This window comes from Parambassis ranga, chromosome 2 (assembly GCF_900634625.1).
Source record: "Parambassis ranga chromosome 2, fParRan2.1, whole genome shotgun sequence".
NCBI classification, from domain to species: domain Eukaryota; kingdom Metazoa; phylum Chordata; class Actinopteri; family Ambassidae; genus Parambassis; species Parambassis ranga.
Window position 1 is genome coordinate 1,867,966 of NC_041023.1, and position 20,683 is coordinate 1,888,648.

At 50.6% G+C, this 20,683-nt stretch overlaps 3 protein-coding genes across 4 annotated transcripts in view; all 3 read right to left on the reverse strand.

The window, feature by feature from the left end:
- Positions 1 to 23: 23 nt before the first annotated feature.
- On the reverse strand, positions 24 to 17,930 carry LOC114447917 (plakophilin-4-like). Of its 2 annotated transcripts, none has more exons than XM_028424478.1 (23): positions 17,883 to 17,930; positions 14,944 to 15,135; positions 10,334 to 10,446; positions 10,176 to 10,210; positions 9,956 to 10,066; positions 8,999 to 9,153; positions 7,190 to 7,640; positions 5,437 to 5,607; positions 4,914 to 5,115; positions 4,701 to 4,833; positions 3,935 to 4,148; positions 3,493 to 3,676; positions 2,998 to 3,115; positions 2,716 to 2,910; positions 2,469 to 2,642; positions 2,239 to 2,389; positions 1,838 to 2,030; positions 1,640 to 1,724; positions 1,431 to 1,548; positions 1,222 to 1,353; positions 1,070 to 1,143; positions 720 to 1,000; positions 24 to 288 (listed from the first exon to the last, which is right to left on the reverse strand). In XM_028424478.1, exons 2-22 carry the CDS (start codon positions 15,067 to 15,069, stop codon positions 743 to 745), a joined length of 3,393 nt encoding a protein of 1,130 aa, XP_028280279.1. In that variant the 5' UTR covers positions 15,070 to 15,135; positions 17,883 to 17,930; the 3' UTR covers positions 24 to 288; positions 720 to 742. The 2 variants fall into 2 exon arrangements, with proteins under 2 accessions (XP_028280279.1, XP_028280269.1); XM_028424468.1 differs by lacking the exon at positions 17,883 to 17,930 and adding an exon at positions 15,607 to 15,779.
- Positions 10,113 to 20,683, reverse strand: part of LOC114447874 (collagen alpha-1(XVIII) chain-like) — a 38,766-nt gene continuing 28,195 nt past the window's right edge. Inside the window, exon 44 of the mRNA XM_028424392.1 lies at positions 10,113 to 10,133. The gene's annotated coding sequence lies outside the window, so the exon portion shown is untranslated. The remainder of the gene's footprint in view (positions 10,134 to 20,683) is intronic.
- LOC114448025 (uncharacterized protein C7orf57 homolog) lies at positions 16,766 to 20,367 on the reverse strand. Its single transcript, XM_028424640.1, has 8 exons — positions 20,249 to 20,367; positions 19,559 to 19,624; positions 19,234 to 19,407; positions 19,075 to 19,162; positions 18,740 to 18,869; positions 18,253 to 18,317; positions 18,058 to 18,158; positions 16,766 to 17,972 (listed from the first exon to the last, which is right to left on the reverse strand). Exons 2-8 carry the CDS (start codon positions 19,599 to 19,601, stop codon positions 17,914 to 17,916), a joined length of 660 nt encoding a protein of 219 aa, XP_028280441.1. The 5' UTR covers positions 19,602 to 19,624; positions 20,249 to 20,367; the 3' UTR covers positions 16,766 to 17,913.

Sequence of the window (20,683 nt, forward strand, 5' to 3'; positions counted from 1 at the left end):
GACAGACGGGCTATTTTGGTCAGGTCACGAGTAAAATTAATAAAAATAATCAATAAATAATAGAAAACTCTTCTTCACACCAGCACATAGAAAGGTCTACATATCGAATACAACAATGCAACAGGACGGCTGAACATTGTATCTGTACAAATAGTGTTTTTTTTCTTCTTCACATGTGTCACGTACTTTTATGATACACTGCAATGAGTCCTCCCCGCAGTTCTCTCCACGTCTTCTTCTTCAGGTGGATATTTATGTTATTAAAGCCGACACACTGCAACACTTTTACTGCAGGATGAGAGAGAGAGAGATGACGTCAGTGGACAACGACGTCAGGGCTGGGTTTTCTAACGAGCACCTTTTGACCGAGTCCAAAGATTTATGTGAATATTTGAAGCTAAGAGGTTGTAATCGGATTAGTTGTGACTTAAAGTGCTAGAAATGTGATTAAAAATGACACCGTCACAGCAGCCGTGTGTGTGTGTGGTGTAACACTTCCCTCACACACACATCGGTGTATTAACGTGAGAGAATTTATTTGCCACCACTTGGTGGCGCTAATGCTCCAGGCTGCTGCTTTAAACCTGCAGGAGAAGAAGAGGAATGTTTGAGTCAAAAGCTGCAGGCGCAGCAAACCGAGCCCTGATCACCAACACAGATGCACACACGCACACACACACACGCCACCCTGTCACACACACACACACACACACACACACCGAAAAACATGGTGGAACCGTCTCTACACCCAGGAGTCGGGGGAGCCGGTGAACTTGTTCGCCCTGTTTGAAGGCCGCCGCGTGGTGGAGTAGAAGTCCACGTAGTTGGTGTTGGCTTTGAAACGGAGCGACTGGCTGGCGAAGCCGTCCGGGGACGACGGGGTGAGGTGGACCGGCTCGTCCTCGTAGGGCTCCTCGCCGTAGCCTTGTGGGGACGACAGGTACATTCGGTAGCTGTTGTAGTTCTTCCTGTCAGGCTCGTCGTAGAATGGCTCCGGGTGCTGCGAGGAGAGGACAGGAGTGGTTATTAAAGAAGGACGGGCGGAGTTTGAGTTTGAAGAGTTCCCTACCTGAGATCTCCTCAAGTCCTCTCCTGACTGGGACGAATACGTCCCGATGAAGTACGGGGTTTTCTTCTCAGACCCTGACAGGGACAGAAAAAACAACCTTCAGCCTCCTCTTCATCACAAACAGGGCTACCTGGAAGCTGATTGGCTCAGACCTGTGTACGGCTGCTTGTGTAAACTGTTGTCTCCGTAATACGTGTCGAGTTGCATAGATGACTGCGCCCGCTGATAGTTGGAGCTGTGTCTGCGGATCCCGAGCATCGCCGGCGAGGACGTCGCGCTGCCGCCTGGAGACAGAAAAACATCAGTACGACAACAACAACAAAACCAGCGAGGGGTGTATGACATCATCTCTGTCTCACACCTGATTGGATGACGGGGGACATCTGCAGCGGGCTGGTGGGCAGCGTCGGCTGAGAGCGGTAACGGTCTCGTTCCAGGGTGGAGACGGGCGTGACGAAGTGTGTGTAGTTCCAGCCATCCTGCATGCAGCACAGAAACATCAGTGTGTGTGTGTGTGTGTGTGTGTGTGTGTGTGTGTGTGTGTGCGTGTGTGTGTGTGTGTATGCTGACCTGTTTGTAGAGGCTCCTCAGCTCTCTGTACTGCCACAGTGTGTTCAACACCTGAGCTGCTGCCTTCACCACCTTCATCGAGTACCTGCACACACACACACACACACACACACACACACACACACACACACACACACACACACGTCATGTATGAAGTAACCAGACATGTTATAATCCTGCCATGGACCCAGGTCCTACCCTTTCCCTCGTCCTTTGCTGATGTCCACCAGCTTCTCGATGCCGCCGCTGTCCGCTAAAGCTTTGGCGTTCTCCATGTTGCGGCTGGTGACCTCGTGCAGCGTGCAGCAGACCGACGCCACTGTGTCATCAGAGAGGAAGGTCGGGCTGCCGCCGGGGAGGCGGTTCACCAGATCCCGCATGGCGTACTTTCCTGCAGCAGGACACACAAGAAGCAGTGTTGTGATGTTGTAATGTATAATTTCACCACCAGAGGGCGACGTGTTATCACTGAGTCTCATTAGAATGAATGGATTCGCTCATAAAAACTGTTGGAAGCTGTTGGAAGTGTGAAGATGATCTCTTCACAGCTTGGGCTTGGATCAATCTGTGTGTGTGTGTCTGTGTGCATGTGTGTGTACCTATCAGCTCCTTGTTGCGGCCATCTAGAGCCATGTTACGCAGAGCCGTGGCGACGGAGCAGACGACCCGGTCGTTGTCCATCCTCAGCAGCTCCACCAGGATGGGCAGACCCTTCTCCTTACGCACCGCGGCTCGGATGTAGGCTGAAAACTGCACACACAGACACACACAGATATCAATATTATGACAACACTTTTAGAGTTATCCGGCTCCGGTTGTCTCACAGTACCTTCCAGTTCCCGGCAGAGAGGTTCTGCAGGGAGCCGGCGGCGCCCTCCAGCGTGGCGGGGTTGGAGCTCTCAGCCAGCAGGTTGAGGTATGGCTTCACCACCATCGGGTGCCACAGCAGCTCCGCCCCTCGCGGCGGCTGGGAGAAACCCGGGATCGGCCCCAAGCCGTCCCACTGTGCCACAAACAAACACAACATTAGTCGCCGTGGATCTTCAGTGGTGGAAACGTTGTCAGTGTGTTGGTACCTTGCCGTCAGGCCAGCCGCTCCTCTTCCTGCCGCGCCTCCTCTTGCCCCAGCAGAGGTAGTCCAGCTCCTTCACCGGGGAGGAGAAGCCCAGCAGGGTGTCCAGCTCCTGGTTACCGAGGAGACGAGAGGAGGGCATCTCCACCTCCAGTCTGTACGAGAGGTTCCTCAGGGTGCAGACGCTGTTCTCCACGATCTGACCAGGGAAGAAACACACATGCTGGAGGAGAGGCTGCGTGTGTGTATAAATGTGTGTGTCTGTGTGTGTGTGTTTATGCTGCACCTTGCTGTCATAGTCGGACGTGTTGACGCAGGCTCTGAGGACGTGAAGCAGTGAATCCACCAGGCCCTCACAGCAGCGCAACTGGCTCCTCGCCTCCTCCCCCGCGGAGCTCAGGTTCCTCACGCACACACACACACACACACACATGGATTCAGACTGAGGTGCAGTGTGTGGGTTCCCCCACAGGGTGGCTTTAAAACCTGCCTGGATACAGTAAAGGAAGGGAGCCGATCCTCCAATAGGAACCTCCAGCCAGCTGCTAATGGAGTGCTGACATGAGAGGACTGCACAGCAGCACAGAGCTCCCACAATGCATCTCTGCACTATACCATCAATCTACAGCCAGGAGGAGAAAAGCAGGCGGCTGATGACATCGATCAGCTGAACATACGTCTGAATGAATCTAAAAACCTCCAACCTTCAGACAGACTGCGCCTTCACCCCCTGACAGCACCTCTCCGTTATCCATTATTGATATTATTGATCGATCCTCACCTCAGACAGCCGGTGGTGTTGCGCAGCAGCAGGGACGACTGGAACTTGACTTTGTGCTCGTCGCGGTGCGAGCTGCTGCTCCAGCCCGAGTGCGGGATGACCACCGTGTTGGTGAGCGTGCTCAGAGCGTCGCGGATGATGGTCATCTTCACCGCGTCGCACGAGGAGAGGTTCCACAGGACGCCTAAAGGGGGCCAGCACACAGGAAGCACTTAGTTTTCTGCTTCATGTGTGTGTGTGTGTGTTTCTGCCTGTCGTGTTTCCAAAGCACATTATCTGAGCATCTGTGCCGAGATCTGTTCTGTCAACAGAGCGCGTTGAGTGTTTAAGCCGTCGCCGCCGCTCTCACCTCCCACAGAACAGCCGAGACACAGATTAACGTGCCGCCAGCCAGAGAGCGGACACCCACACACACACACGCCTGAGTCTGTCTTTAACGTACCCGTGACGAGCTCCCGGACCTCGTTGTCTGTGGTCTTCCGGAGGAGGCGCAGCAGGGCGGGCACGCCGCCGCAGTTTCTCAGCGCCACCTTGTTGTTGTCGGTGGCTTTGCCGTACACGAGGTTCCTCAAGGCCCCACAGGCGCTTTTCTGCACCTCGGAAACTTTGTTGTCCAGCAGGTCCACCAGGTGCTGGATCCCACCCAGATGACACACCTGATGTACAGAGATCAATGTTATTCTCATTAAAGCCCGAAAAACCAACAATCAGAGCTCTTAAGGGTTAAAATGTACAAATAAAATCAGATTAGCGTCTATTAAACTGCACTAAAATCATATCTTGGAATAAATCCTGGACCCAGATGCACAGAAGAGTTTGCACAGAAAACTTTGTGGAAATAAAGCAGGTCTCAGGAGAGCGGCAGAGCGGCGCTCCGTTTCTCTGATTCCGCCTTCAAACTGAAGGCGCTGGTTTCTAAACGAGCAGGCGTGCGTCCAGGCTCATTAAAAGCTCGTCACCACACAGACCAAACCAACTCTCGAGCGGAGCCGCACCATTGTGTTGGCTTTATTTACCGCATGGGAGGCAGAGCAAAGCGGATCTGGGAAGAGGGGGGCTTCGGCGTTTTGGCAACGCCGCGGCTCAAAGTTTTGCTGGAGCAGATGGCGCTCTGGCTGCCGGTCTGAGGCAGGCAGCAGCTCCAAACACTTCCAGGACAGTTCAGAGGCACAGATCTGTTTTCATAGATGATGCTGGCGTCCCCTTACCTCCACCTTGATCCTGTTGTCTCCGTAGCACAGGTGCTGCAGGTAGGCGGCGGCGTTGGCCTGCACGGAGGGGAAGTGGTGCTGCAGCATGTGGATGACCTCTGGAAGCTCAGGGTCACGCCACGCAAACTCCCTGAGGAGAGAGGAGGAAGAGAGTGTGCGCTCTAAATCTGTTGTGTGTCAGACTCTGTGTGTGTGTGTGTGTGTGTGTACCTGGGGTCCTTGTGGATGCTCTCGATGGATGGCGTGCGGGTGATGATGCGGTCCACCAGCCCAGAGTGCCTGTGAGAGAAGACGGGCTCTGCGGGGACCCTGAAGGAATCGACGTACGCCGCCGCAGAGCTCAGCCCGTAGCTGCTTCTTTGGTACGGCAGCGTGCTGCAATGGCTTGTGGTCCGAGGGAGGGTCCCCATACCTGTGGGAGAGCAGCGTTAAAGCCTGTTCCTGCATCTTAACTAAACTAAAATGGCTCCTTAGATAAATCCGCAGAGCTTTACATCAAGACTTCAATTAAGACGCGGCGAGCACATGAAAGGTTTCAGCCTAATTAAGCTCTGACCTCGGGGAACTGTGATATTAACACTTCATGCGCCTGTAAAGCGAGATTTCCTGCTCAGATTTCAGAGCAATCATCTTCAGAGCAGGACCAAGCTTCTTCATGTGTGCTGAGGGGGGCATAAAGGTGGAGAACAGGGACCAGCTGCCACCAGGGGGAGACTGAAAGACGGTGCAGTACCTGTGTTCGCCCTGTAGAGGGAGCCCTGGGGGTCGTGCGTGGGGCTGTGGTACAGCGGGCTGTGGAAGGAGCGCTCGTCGAAAACAGGCGTCATGTGGCAGTCTGGGGACAACGCCGCCCTCAGCTCGGGGTCTATCTGCTGCCCGTGGCCGGCGTACGAGCTGTGGAGGCCTGCACGCAAACAAAGAAACTTTATTCACACCACGTGACACAAACAGACATGATTCAAACATGATGCAGGCGAGGTGGACGGCTGCGTTTGACACAAGAGATGAGCTGCGAGCGGCCACATCAGAGTCAAACCAGCCGAGCGGAGAGTTCCTCCGTCCTCCAATCTCTGAGCAGATCAGTTCAAAGAGCGCTCCAATTATAAAGAGGCTCCAGGGCACCATGGGGGGGGGGGGGGGGGGAAGCACACAATCTGCACTTTAAGCTCTTTTCTTGATTTACATAAATTTCCCAGTCAAATTAAAAAAAGGAAACAGTCTTTATACTTTCCAATAGTCCTTAAATGCATCGTCTGCTCTCATAATGGATTTATTCTGCATTAGCTTTAACAATAATCTGTAAAAACCGATCAATGCACACCTCAGTGCAGACATGAAGCCGCAGCTGACCCACGTGTGACCAGAAAATTTCACGTTTTTTTGTGCGTTGGCGGCTAACCAGGTCTCACTACCTAAGCTGTGAGTGTAGCTGATCAGTAATAGCCTAATCTAGTATATCCATCTATTGCTTATCTCCCTCATGTAATCTGGGATTATGCTGGATCTGCAGGATAACTGGGAATAAGGACTTAGGCGGCGTATTAGGCCACTTAGCAGCACCGCCGGATGGAAATCACTCAGCTGGAGAGGAGGAGGAGGCACAACACACACACACACACACAAAAGGTGCATGACTGCGTGCACACATGTGCGGCAGCATCACAGAACCCTCCATCAGCTGATTATCACAGGATGATGCTCCTCTGGGCTTTGTGCAGTGGAAACGCCCATATTTGGGTCAGTGGGCGGGGCTTAGAGGAGAAGCTGTAAATCCTCCATGTTACCAATAACAAGCAGAAAAGCATTGATCAGTTCAGCAGCGTGTAGCTAACAGGCAGATATATTTAGACTTCTTATCATGTGGAGGAGGAGGAGTCTTTTGTGCTTTGAGTGGCGGGTGCAGCGGGTGGAGAGGTGGTGCCCTGCAGGCCTGATTCCAGGTCACACTCAGAGCAGTGTTGTGATGGTTTTGAATGTGCGCTGCAGAGTGTGTTTTCCAGCAGATAAAGAGGAGCTCCGCTCCGCAGCCTCCACCCCTCCACTGATTTCATAACCTTTTGTCTGCGGCGGCGCTGGTTTCATGTCGTCGACATGTTCAGCGAGCAGGAAGGCTGCTGCTGCAGCAGAGCATCATCACAGCTGGCTGCATGTTGAACAGAAGAAGTGCAAGCTCGGCAGGCGATGTTATCTGGCAGCTCATTTCATGGAGTTCTGACTGGAATTATCTTCCAGCGCTGGCAGATGATGCTGCCGGGTTTGCCAGGATGAGGAAATAAGGAGTGTGATCTTTGAGGGGGGGGGGGGGGGGGGGGGGGGATTTCACTTGTACCAGGTGGATGTTAAGGCTTCGTTTTAATGTGGTTGGTGTGTGTGGAGGAAAACAAAGAGCCAGAAAGTGTTGGAAACAGGATGAAACAGGATGAGTCCAGATCAGTGGGAGGAGCCAAACACAGTAAACATGCAGACTGTCAGAGGGTGGGACTGACCTATCAGGCTGTCTGGGCGGGGCAGCGCGCTCCTCTGGTAGAGGCCGTATGGGTCGGCGCCGTAGGCCAGCGGCTGGCTCTGCCTGGGCAGCGTGGAGCCGTAGTGCTGGGGCACCGCCGTCATCCCCGAGCGCAGCGGGGACCCCGTCAAACCCCGCCCTTCGATCAAAGACAGGGTGGAGCCTAACCTCGCTCCTCCTCCTACTCCTCCACCACCACCAACTAGGGCCTGGGTGCCATCGGTTGGGGAGGTCGGTGACGGGCAGGAGGGCGGCATGGTGGTGCCGGGGAAGACGGCGGGCAGCGGTTTGGGCTCAGACAGGATCGGGGAGTCGTACGTGCTGCCCTGGGACGTTCGCAAGGAGATCCGGGAGGGCGAGACGGTGCCGCAGCCAGGCGATTGGCTTCTGGAAGGAAGGGAGGCCATCCTCCGTAAGACCCGGCTGGACGCCTGCACAGAAAGCAGAACCCTAAGTTCCTCTGTGGTCCTCCCAGTGTCACTAATAACTGACATTTACTGACATTTGAAATCATCTCTAATTAACATTCACTTGACGCCTGACGTCTACGTCCTCTCCAGGCCCCAAACTGCCAAAATGTCAACCATAACATCCAGAACACTGCTGACAATTAATCACTTCAGAATTGTAGCTGAATTTAATTATTATTTCCTTCCTCCTCCTTTTTTTTACGAAGTGTTAAATGTCGCTCAATTACAGGCTCAGCCAACTGGAGGCCGATCTGTGCCGCCTTAATCCGCCGAAGCCTCGCAGGAAGGCTGCCGGGCTCGGAATAAATCACAATGGCGTCACTATTATCTGTCACTCCGGCTTCTGCAGCTCTGCTGTGCAAAGAGCGCGTCATTATAAAGCTGTTTTAAGGTTTGCAGCTGTCCTGGCTTCTTCTCAGGTAACACCGAACATGTGGAGGCTTAATTTCCCCCCACGAGCTTCAGTTAAGAGACTGTATGTGATCTTCATCAGCCACTGGAATATGTCCAGTCGTCATCGTGTTACAGACGTTCAAATTTACATTTTTTTTTCCCTCTCATCCGAGCTGAGAGCTGCGGTTCAAAGCTAATTAGTTAACTCAATCATTTGAATTTGATCCAGAACGACTACAGAAGTGACGGAAAGGAGAAAGTCATCTCCTTAACTGCTTTCCAAGGTCAAGCATGGTCTTTGAGCGTCAGCTTTCTGGGCTTCAAATGGCCCAGAATGTCTGCTAAGTGACTAATTATATGATTATGCAGCATTTAAATGCTAGCTAGGTCTGTTAAGCCTTCTGTTACGTACAACAGCCTAGCCATAGCTGGCTAATTAAGCTAATGTTAGCTCAACAAGTCTAAAAGTAAAGCTACAATGTTTAGCTGTTTACTATACAGATTTTTATTTTACATTTTAGCTATAACAAATTAAGCTAATGTTAGCTCAGCTAGAAGTTAAAAGAGAAAAAGCTAATTCTTGTAGCTGTAGCTGGCTAATTAAGCTAAATAAATCAAGCTATTAAAACAACGTTTAGCTGCACGCTAATGACCTTTTTAAAAATAAAATTGCATCCTTAGCTAATGATGGTAACGCTAACTATTGTAGCTATAGCTTAGCTCTACAAATAAAATAGTACTCTGGTAGTTATGAGAGAAAACGCTTGAGTGTAGCTTGTTAGCTTCCAGGAAGAGTAAACATAAGCTAAGTGTTAGCTGCAGGTGTATATTACTGCATGCGACATAGCAAAAGAGCTAATGTTAGCTTACACCTGTTACACCACAAATGTTTGCTAACAAACATGCTAGCACAGGGGGGCCCCTACCTGCCCGGAGGCCTGGCCCTCTGCTCTGGGGCTCCTGGATAAGGAGGCGCGCGGCTCTGAACGCACCACGTTCTGGTTGCTATAGTAACTGACGCTGCTGTCCTGGTAGCCGCTGTCTGAATAGGAGGTCATCTGGGCCGAGTGACCTCCTGAGCCTGGAACAGAACAGAACAAACACACACATGAGGGGGGCCGTGGTGCATCGTGGGAAAGCAGCGACTGCAGCTCGTCGATTTGCATATTTATCTCCCTGTGCATTCAACTTGTTTGAAGGCATTATGCATATAAATACATATCTGCATTAAGCCCGGGCTGCTCCCGGAACAATCTGCTGGCCTACTTTCCTGTGTAGGATGAGGAGGAGAAGGCATGTGGGGGATATTTTTACACCACCAGCACCACCAGCACCGCTCCAACTGTATGGAGTATAAATAAGACCAAAGGCGAATTTTGTTTTAACATTTCAAACAGCCACTCCTGTTTACTGAAATTAGCACAGCAGGACAGAGGTGGAGGATTCGTCTCCCTTTCACAGGCGGGCTGAGGGTGGGGGTGGTGGTGGTGGTGGGGGGCAGATGGATGGAAATGTCACACGCTCCAGTGAAGATGCCTAATGTCCAACAGCGACAGGCTGTGGTTGTGATGCGGAGCTCCCAGGTGTGAACGCACGTGGTGCAAATCAGACGGCGCCGCCGATCTGAGAGGAAGCTTTGTTACGCTGGCAGAAATCAGCACAGCTTGAGCACGAGGAGGGGGTTAAAAGTAAGAGCCAGTTATTCTGAAATGTGTATTAATGCGCTGCTGAAAATAGTCCCAAACAAAAGCTTTCCTCATGCAGAAACATGGCCGCCACTTGCTCCTCCTCCTCCTCCTCCTCCTTACTTTGAGCGAGCTAACTTCCTGTTTGTTAGCCGGGCCGAGCAGGTGATAAACTCTGAACATTTAACAGACCCTCACTGTCATGCAGGGAGGCGCGGTCCACTTCAGGCAGGTAGAGCCCCTCCTCCGCCTCCAGGTGACGCCCCGGACATCCGGACGCCTCCATGGCTCCACCCTGAGACTCTCCACCTGTAAAAAAAAAAACATGATCCCAATGGATTTCATCTTTTCAAGCCGTGTGTGTGTGTGTGTGTGTGTGTGTTCTGGGGGTTATAAAGTTAAAAATCAGCAATCATACCTGCAGATCTCCATGCAAACGACTTCTCAGAGGAGCTTCGGTGACAGAGACGAGCAGGGAGGAGACGGGAGACCACAGAGAGAAAGAGGTCAATCGGAAGCATCCACCCAAAACTCCTTCAGTGAAGCTGTGACACATGTCAGAGTGGGACATCCTACCTGCTACTGTCTCCCCCCGGCGACTCGGCTCCCAGCATGCACCTCTCCAGCTGGCTCGCCACGATCTGCCGCTCCTCCTCCAGTTCCCGAGTCAGCCGCTCAAACTGCAGCTCCTGCAGCGAAGACGTGGCGATTATTACCCAGCATCCTCCGTGACACGGCGCTCTAAGCCTCATCCTTAACACCCATTTGATGCCAGTTAGACTTAAATGTAAAAACCTCATTTTGCATTCAGCTGGGACACCACCCAGGCTGAGGCGGAGTTAAGGTGGATTTTAAACATTAAAACTGTGTCCAGCACCTTGTTAGGAGGTCAGGGTGCAGATAAAGTAATGACACAGGTGGTGAATGGTGATGGAGTAACAGGTCCGAGGCCCTGAGAGGAGCTGGAGGACAAACCATCTCCACAGGTGGAGGCCTTCAGGCCCCCTGCTGGGCGACGAATGTGTGAGCTGCAGGTTAATGCACCAAACACACACATTGCTATTAGAGGAGTGTCCTCCACCCTCCCTCCACAGTCCACAGAGCTGGTCTGGCTCCAGGAAGGATCGGGGGTGTGAAAGTGGAGCAGTCCCTCATCTCTGTTCTGTTACATCACACAGAAACAGCTTCCATTCATCACAGCAGCACAGCTGGTGTCATCTCAGAGGTCCGCTGGAGAATCAGCCGTCTGCAATTAACCCACCGAGTCCCACACAACGGACCTGGACCCACGAGACGGGAGTTCACCTCCACAAAGATGGGACTCTCAGGGAGCCAGATCTGTTCCACCTCAGTGTTCAGTAGATGAGACTTTTTACAGTTTGAAGTGGAAAAAAGTGGAAAAGTCTCCTTCTGACTGAGGGGTGAGGTTCTGACTGAGGGTGAGGTTCTGACTGAGGGTGAGGTTCTGACTGAGGGTGAGGTTCTGACTGAGGGTGAGGTTCTGACTGCAGGGTGTAGCCCTGACTGAGGGGTGTAGCCCTGACTGAGGGGTGAAGTCCTTCAAATCTGAATAATCCCTTCCAAACTACAGAAGACTTAACTCCCGCCGCAGCTTTTTTTCGTTTGCTCTCTTGATAAAAGCTCTTTCTGTATGTGGGTCAGCTCCGGTCATGTGACGCTCGCAGCCTTCACTGTCTCTTTAGTCGGATGGTGTTTAAGCTAATGGTCTCATGCTGATGGTGTTTTAGGTGGTGTCATCCACAATAACACAGACCAAGATCTGGGCATGTGTATGGTCCACGGAGGAGGGTGACGGCGCTGCTGTCCCTGCTGCACCCTGTCCCTGCTGCACCCTGTCCCCTCTCATTGATGCACCCTGTCCATGCTGCACCCTGTCCCTGCTGCACCCTGTCCCCTCTCATTGCTGCACCCTGTCCCTGCTGCACCCTGTCCCTGCTGCACCCTGTCCCTGATGCACCCTGTCCCTGCTGCACCCTGTCCCTGCTGCACCCTGTCCCCTCTCATTGCTGCACCCTGTTACTGCTGCACCCTGTCATTGCTGCCTGCCCCACGTCTGCCTCACAGCAGCACACAGCTGCCCTTGTTTTAGTTACAGCACGCCTCGAGGGCCAAACAGCGGCGCCCGGCACCTCGTGATGTCTGGAGACGCGGCACGGTCCTGCCACCCCGACGCAGAGCAGTGCCAGGCGATGTCTGTACCAGCTAACGTCACGGTGCTCTGTGCTCCTCCGTGCTGCTCCCCGTCTTACAGGGAGGCCTTATCTTAGCTCTGTTGCCCCGCACACACACTTCCTGTCTCCTGTCAGCCAAACAGCAACAAGTCGAGCTCTGGAGGCCGTAAACACAGCCTGATGACATCACAGGCGGGGGGGGGGGTGCTCCTCTCTGACGCGCACGCTGTGGCTCAGGAGGAATCAGCATCCTCCTCCACCACGCTGACTCTGCTGCAGACACGCCAACCTCAGGCTTCCGTCACGTCGAGTCAAGAAGGCTGCATCACACACACACACACTCTGACGTCAAGCGTGGTCCTTCTGGCTCTAATCAGGGGAAATCAATTCACGCGTGGATTGTTGTTGTTTTATTGAGCTCCCCCCTCTTATATATCCTGAGATTTGCTGAGTGTGCATGTTCTTTTCCAGCAGCAGCAGCGTCATGCGTCACATCTATGTGGGACCAGGCGCGTACACCTGGGAGCTGCCCTGCACGGAGGAAGAGGAGGAGGAGGAGCATGTGACAGCCTGAGCCAGTAGAAACCCTTCAGTGTGGATCTGTGTGGATCTGGGTGGAGCTGCGTGGTGCTGTGTGGATCTGTGTGGATCTGGGTGGAGCTGTGTGGTGCTGCGTGGATCTGTGTGGATCTGGGTGGAGCTACGTGGATCTGTGAGGAGCTGTGTGGATCTGCGTGGAGCTGGGTGGATCTGGGTGGAGCTGTGTGGAGCTGCGTGGTGCTGTGTGGATCTGTGTGGATTTGGGTGGAGCTGTGTGGTGCTGCGTGGATCTGTGTGGATCTGGGTGGAGCTACGTGGATCTGTGAGGAGCTGTGTGGATCTGTGTGGTGCTGTGTGGAGCTGTGTGGAGCTGGGTGGAGCTGTGTGGAGCTGGGTGGAGCTGTGTGGTGCTGTGTGGAGCTGTGGTTGTTGTGACAGCTCGGATCACCTGTCATGGACGTGTTTCAGTCTCAAACGTCTCATCTTTCAGTTTCTGCTGCAGGCTGTTGTCTCAACATGGAATCCATCCTCCCCGTGTTTGCTGAAGAAGAAGTGACTAAATTAAGCGGCACCGGGTTTGGGTTCGGGTTTCTCTGCCCCCCTCCCCCTTCACGTCACTAAATGAGAGCGGAGTGGAGCAGCATCCGGGCCCCAGTAACTGCTGTGCTCCATTTAGCGCGGCTAATGTGACATTTCTGTGGAGGAACTGCAGGCGGTAGATTTGACGCTTCAGCGGCGGCGCCGCCTGCATCGCAGCATCCCAGCCCCGCTCAGAGGGAAGCACCGTGATGATGGTTTCTGCTCACAGATTGTTCAACGGTCCCAGACGTGGGTCCATAGCAAACCTCTAACCCTGTGTTTAATACCTAACCTTCACCACGACCAGCCGAGAAGCGGGGAAACCTCCCTCTCCCCAGCCACCTTTTTCAAAAAGGGGGCGTTACCAGACCAGCTGACAGATGTAACCCCCCTCACCCACATCCTGGGTCTGCACCAGGGCCTCCTCCACTTCACCAGGGAGGCGCCTGAAGCACCTGAACTAGCTCCTGCTAACAAAACAGCTAGGTGTCAGGGGTGGAGAACCACAGAGTCCTGGCTTCAAGACTCTTCAAGTCTTTGCTTTACTGTCCCACGATGGGTGGCCTCAGCTAACATGTCACCAATGATTACTTTGGACCACAACAACACAACAACAACAAAATATGGCCGACATCACTGATCTCACAGATGCTTCCGAGCTTTAGCACACACATGAAACGACTGCTCAGCGGCCAGCTAGACCCAAAGACGTCCAGCTGCCCTTGACTTAACCCTTGTGGGCTCAGAGCGGATCAGATTTCATCACCTCACAGTGATCCGTCCTCAGAAAACATCACTTCTGGTGCTGAAAATGCACCAAATAAAACACTTTCATCATGACGAAATAAATAACAGACACACAACCTCTGTCCTTAACCTCACATCCGTCCAGATTTAGGCCCAAATCTGCAGCCTAACAGATTAAAAGTAAGAGCAGATTCTTGGACATCATAAGCCTTTAAATAGCCGTGTGCCCGATTCACACACACCCGGGGACCGAGTCCAGAACATGGCCGGCGTCCAGGCGGACTGAAGAGCAGGAGAACAGGCGGACTCCCGTAAATAACAGCAGGAGAGGATGAGACAGACGGAGGCTGCGCTCACATGTGTCTCCATCATCAAAATCTGGCCTAACCAGACCCTTCATCATACACACCTCACTCTCAGAGTCTTCCTCACATGTTTTTCAGAGGGGGAGAGAATTATTACGGGGGTCCAACAGTGGAAATTATTCATGAGACTTTTAATAGAATTCTGGGTGTAAATTCTCGGGGCTCAGCATGGAGCCTCATCTGGAGATAATCTGCTCAGTAATTTTGGGTGAATCGCAGACTTCGTTTATTCTGTGAGCCTGGAGAGGGAACAAAGGGACGAAGGCCAGGGGTGAGAAGGGGACATCAGACACAAGCAGGACGCAACATAAGTCCTCAAAATGGGACGCCAAATGACCGAGAAGACATAAGAAGACAACGGATGACCTCAGAGATGCTGAATGTCCACACGGTGACACAAGAAGGGACACAAAATGACCATGAAGGGATGAGAAATGAGGCAGGAGACTCAAATCAGGAGCAAACTGTCACCCAGAGGCCACGAGGAGACACAGAAGACGCCAAACAGGATGGAACAATGACCCAGAAACACAAAGACAGAAGCATGGATGCAAAACACCAGAAAGAGACACAGAAGAACAACAATGGGACGAAGCGAGTGGAGACACAGACAGAGAGACGCTAAAACCAGCTCATAGAGACATGAAGTGGAGACGGAGGATCAGCTCTGATCAGGGTGTCTACTTCTAACATCCGTGGAGCACAGGTGTGAAAATGAAGCGCACACTCACACCGACAAGGGTGTGACTGCAGCATCTCCTACCTGCTCCTTCACCGAAGCCAGCAGGTTGGTGGTGGTGGTGGTGGTGGTGGTGGTGCCGGAGTCCTGACCGCTCGGCCCCTCTCTGACCGCCATGGGCCCTTCCCCCTTTGCGTCGCCCTCCTCCATCTCCTCCACCACTCCGCTCCGCTGTAGTCCGGAGGCCGGCTGGCTGCTGAGGCGCCCTCTCTGACCCTGCAGGGGGATTACAAGCCGGTCAGGACGTGGACAAGGAGGACAGAGGAGGACAGAGGAGGACAGAGGAGGACCGTCCCCTCCCCTCTGAGGGGCAAAGTGGGACCTCACACAGTGACACAATCTGAGCTGTATTAACCCTTTCCGCCTCCATAGATTACCTCAAAGGTGATGCATTTTCAGGTGTGCATAGGAGGCATTTTAGCAGCATGTCACGTTCTTCATCACCTCCTCCTCCTCCTCCTCCATACTAAACATCACGCCGCCTGTCAGTCAAACATCAATCACTCAGGCAGCCAAGGACGAGGTCACACCGACTCACCGGACCTGAGACCGGGGAGCGCGGCTGCGCTCAAGCCGAGCCTGGCTCTCTGGTGTCCGTGCCTGCTGCACACAAGCCTCCCTCCTCTCCCTCCCCTCTCCTCCCCGCCGCCCGCCTGTCAAGCGGCCGCGGCCGTCAGAGCGACTCACCGGCCAGATGTTGCTGTTAGAAGCAGGCCACAGCTGGCTGGATCCGTCCTCTTACGCATCCATCCTCCTCCCGCAGGCGGCCGTGACAGCTACTACATTTCCCACGCGCCGACGTCACAGACAAACAAACAAATAAACAATCCCGCGCGCGTCCACACGCTCCTCGTGCGATAATCTGGTTCTTCTTCTTCTTTTTAATCCCGTGTCGATGCGCGCGGCACCCAGCCAGCCACCCACCCACCGACCGACGGACGACCAACCCGCCCAGCTACCCTCCCCTCTTTACCGATCAGCGGCGTGACGTCACCATGCGGCTATATGGATTATTTTCCGATACAGGGATCGATCGGGTGCCGATGCAATAATGAGGCTGTGCACGCGCCGCGTCTGCAGCAGCTGCGTGCAGAGAGGACGCAGGAGAGAGAGAGAGAGAGAGAGAGAGAGAGAGAGAGTGTGTGTGAGTGTGTGAGTGTGTGTTCTACACAAACCGCTGTAGGCCTGACTGGTCGTTAAGGGACTCCCATTAACATTTAACAGGCAAAGTTTATGCAGTTCAGTTTAAATTATTGAAGTCCACTAATCTAAGTTTGTTTTTTTAACATCAGAAATGTCAGTAAAAAAAAGTGAAATATTACTTTTATTGATTTTATACATGTGCTTTTATTTTGTATTTTTTAAATTGATTAATTTTATTTTCTTCTTTTTATTTAATTAAAATTTATTCTACTTTTAAATAACATTTTATTTAATATTGTATTTTTTTTTAATTTATTTTGTATTTAATTTAAATTTATTCTACTTTTAAATAACATTTTATTTAAATTTTGTATGTTTTTTAATTTTATTTTTTTATTGAATTAAAATGTATTCTATTTTTTAAATAACATTTTAATTTAGTATTTTTATAAATTTAATTAAATTTTTTTAATTAAAATGTATTCTACTTTTAAATAAACATTTTATTTTTAAACATTTAAATCTAAAGAGCCTAGTGATGAATAAAAATAAGGAAACTAAACCTTTTGGTAAAAAACTAAAAAACTCAGATTATATGTTCCTGATTTAAGGGTCGAACGTCAACCTTAATGTCGCTTCACAAAAAAAAAAAAAAATCCCTTTGTCCCACAGATTATGAGACAAACAAAGGACAGCAGACATCTTCATGCACATGCCCATTTATTTTAATTACAGTTAAGACTCTGTGTGCAGTGGTGGCGCTGAGCGGGGGGGTCTTGCACCGAGCCGTGTCCTCCAGTGCATCTTTAAAAACAAAAAAAACGTCAGGCTGCTAAAAGTAGTTTTACATCTGCTGGCCTGTAATACCTGAATAATCCAACATAAAACTCGCTCATTGGAGATGGTACATCCCTTTTACTGAAAGCCAACGATCACTTGTTTTTTTTACACCACACACAGATAAATAATGCACCATAGATGAATATAGTGTGTTAAAGAAAAACATGACACATGTCTTGTTACCGCAGCAGCAGTTCTCAACACAAACGGCCCTGTATTAGGATTAGGACTAGCTGCGGTAACAGTCCGAGTGCGAGCAGGCTGTGTGCACTAACACTAACTTCTTCCTACTGACGTCTATAAAGTCAAAAACACTGCATGAGCGCAGGGAAAGCTGCTTATTGGCACGTTCAGAACGGTACAAAGTGGTCAGTCCTCATCTTCACAGGGGATTACAGCAGAACTCTGAGAAGCCGTGTGATGTTTCTACCTATTTTTTTTTGCATGTTGCAGTGAAGAGCATGCAGAATAATCTGAATTTGGATCAATAATTAGCAACATATCTGAACACTTGGCACTAGAACCTCCGATTTACTGGTTTTGATGTCATTTTGATGGGAACTGGAACAAAGAGCGACCGCTTACAAGCTTAAAACGAACCGATTTGGCCCCTTAAAACCATTTTGACGTGTTCCTCCACAACCTCCAACCAATCACCTTTCAAACGGCAAATAACAGATGATATCTCACATCACTGGAACCACGATTCATTAGCACGAACACTTTAACAACTCCACCAACTCGATCTTCATACAACCAGGGAGGGAAAGCTAACGCCAGAAACGTTAGCTTCGTTAGCTTCCAGCTTCCTGTTCACAACTCGTCTTTCAAATCGAGACGCACAGAAAATTAAAAACACGGCGCGACACACGTCTACTCCAACGCAAAAAAATCTTTACAAATTAAAGCAAATAAATAGAGACGGTACCTTTGCATAAACATGAGTACAAAAAAAAAACCCTAAGAGTCAGTGGATGTACAGTAATGAGTGAAGACGAGGAGCGGAGCGTTCTACTCCAGGTCGTCCACGTCCTCCGTCCCTATGGTGCTGGTCTGTTCTGAAGTCACACCTGAATTAAAACAAGGGAAAAACAAACACCAGAGTTCAGGCTGCAGCAAAAGAAGAGAATGTTTTTGAAGTTTTAAGCGTCGTACTTGAGGCATCGTCGTCATTGGGAGACTTCTTCTTCTCCTCCACGTACCCGTGACTCAGCAGCTTGGACATGCTGACCGGAGGAGCCTTCTTATCGTAGGACCTGCGGGGGGGCGGCATGTTTAAAAAAAAAAAAAAAAAAAAAAAAAAAAACCACCCGACAGATAAAAGTTTGAATCTTAGCGGCACATTCTTACGTTCTCTTGTATTTGTTAATTAACGACAGACCCTCCAGCTGAGTGGCAGCATCGTCAGGAGACATCTGGAAGAAGGAGAGGTTATCCAGACTCACAGCGTAGCAGCAACGTCAATGAACACATCGCTCTGATGCTCATTATTAACCATTAACACAGATGCAAGGAGCAAATTAAAAAAGATGCGATGAGTGGAATGAAATGATAAAAACATGAATGTACGTGTAGCATCGTCTCCACTTCCTGCTCAAGCTAAGAAACGTTTTGAGAGCTTGAACCTCTCAGATCAGAACTCACCTGAACTTTCCTGCCACAGCAGATTTAAAATCAATTTTAACAAAGTGGAAATGCGACGATGAAGCAAAATCAGGCGGGAAAAAAAAACAACGTAATGTGATGGCAAAACAATAAATAAGATGGAAGACATCGGCGTAGCGTCAGCGAAGTTGTGGGGGGGGGAGGAGAAGGGTGACCAGTTTGATCCATTCACCTTTTCTTTATCATGGGAATTTCTATCAGGCTCTCTTTCCCAGGACGTACTGTTATCAGTGCCAAACGGTGCAGCCAGAGGCTGCATGCCACCCTTCATCTGGCTGTCGGGTGACGTTGCTTTGCTTCCGCTGAAAGCACAAAACCACGTTGACATGCCACGTGAAATCACGGCTCACTAACGCTGGCGCTCAAGGAGGATCAGCAAGCATTTATTGACACTCTACAACATTTCCTGACTGTCAGCTACACGTCAACGTGATGACACGTCTGTGCAGAACGCACCGTGTCGTCCTAACACGCGGCACCACATCTGTCTGTCTCAAGTGTTCTTACCCCTTTGACTCGTCAGCAGAAAACCAGTTGGGTGGATTGTAGGGTTTGGATGGTTTGTCGTCAAGATCGACGTCATGACTCAGCAACCCTGCAAGAAAGGGGGCGCGGCGTTCAGACACAAGCTTAGCAAATCAACACGCCGACACTAAAATGAATCACCTTTGTGTCCACCCTGCTTGGCGAGCTTGACGTAATCAGAGTCTGACTCGAAGATCCCGACGCGCCGCCCGCTGACCCTCTCCACAGGAGCGCTCTCATCAGCTGACTGGGACAGACCGGGGATCTGGGAGGTCGGTCCGGTCACGCCGCTGGTCACAGCCGCGGGCTTGATGCCTGCAATGAACTGAGAATTACATCCTGGCCGCACCCATGGCCGGAAAGACGCTGGAAATGTGTGTTTCATTAGACTTTCAGTATGTGCATTAATTCCTGGTAACAGAGCCACACATTGTTGTGGAATGCTGGCGGTTAAAGGGAGTCTCACCGCCGGGCTTGGTCCTTCGATGGTTGGGGACAGCAGTACTCATTTTAGCTGAAGACACTAGACAATCTGCAGACAGAGGAAGACACATTATGACAGCTTCAAAAACCAGATTTAACCGTCACTTTGGACTGAAAACCTGAAGAAAAGTTCCAGCTTTAGATCTGTTAATGTTCTAAAAGACTAATATAACAGATTAAATGCGTTTAGCAGCTAGTGCACCGTCAGCTCTGAGCGCAGCCGGCTTAAAAAACAGTTTTTTCTGATGGACTTTTGCGCAGAGTGTCGGGACGTGGGCCACGGCTGCTCCAAACCAGCAATTTCACATTATTAACCTAAACATCATCAATTAAAACGAGTAAAGTACATATTATTTACAAGAATATCTACAAATGTTTGCATCTACCAGGCTTAAAGCAGCTACAGTATCTGTAGTTTGACTATATTTCGCACCAGCGGAGCCTTTTTTAGACCCAAACGACCGATGGAGGAAAATGAATCTAAACCCACAAACACACCGAGACACAAGCTGTTCGCATACTTAGCACCGTGGCTAACAAAGCCTTGCTAATTTGGTTAGCCGCCTAGCTAGCTGCCACTGTAGCTTTCCAGCGCTAACCGTGTTTAACGTGTCACGTCATAAGTACGTAACTAACAACAGCGCAGCAAGAACAAAATAAAACATCGTCTTACATCGGTTGGAATTTCTGCTTAATTGTAAATGTCGGCGCTGCGGTTCTAATTAAACGCCGCTAGCTTCTTCTTCTGCAGGCAGGGATTGACACTTCCGGTACACCTGCTGCCACTTCCGGTACGCTAAACAAAGATCGTTTATGTACGAAGAAGCTTTGCTGTGCAAAATTTTAACCAATGCCGGAAAGCATACCTCCAAACGGGACAGAGTGGGACCTCTTCTCCTTGTTCAGGCTGTGGGTGAGCTTAAGAGACGATCTTTGTTCAAGCTTCTAAACAGAAAGCGTTTTGTTGCCTTTTCTTTGGCAATAATTGAACAATTGTGTATTGATAGGTTATGTTAAAATATTTTGTGTATTATTTTAAGTCCTTTATAACAACTTATTAACAGTTTCAACTGCAGACATGGCGTTTTAAACCCCTTTATTATGCATT

Excerpts from the sequence above, each read along its gene's own strand:
- LOC114447917 (XM_028424478.1), bottom strand. The coding sequence starts at position 15,069 with ATGGAGGAGGGCGACGCAAAGGGGGAAGGGCCCATGGCGGTCAGAGAG. Across the intron at positions 2,390-2,468 it reads TCTCTGCCGGGAACTGGAAG|TTTTCAGCCTACATCCGAGC; the intron begins GTACTGTGAGAC and ends CTGTGTGTGCAG. Across the intron at positions 1,354-1,430 it reads GTCCCCCGTCATCCAATCAG|GCGGCAGCGCGACGTCCTCG; the intron begins GTGTGAGACAGA and ends TTCTGTCTCCAG.
- LOC114448025 (XM_028424640.1), bottom strand. The coding sequence starts at position 19,601 with ATGAGTACTGCTGTCCCCAACCATCGAAGGACCAAGCCCGGCG. Across the intron at positions 18,870-19,074 it reads TCTGCTGACGAGTCAAAGGG|CGGAAGCAAAGCAACGTCAC; the intron begins GTAAGAACACTT and ends TTGTGCTTTCAG. Across the intron at positions 17,973-18,057 it reads CAATGACGACGATGCCTCAA|GTGTGACTTCAGAACAGACC; the intron begins GTACGACGCTTA and ends GTTTTAATTCAG.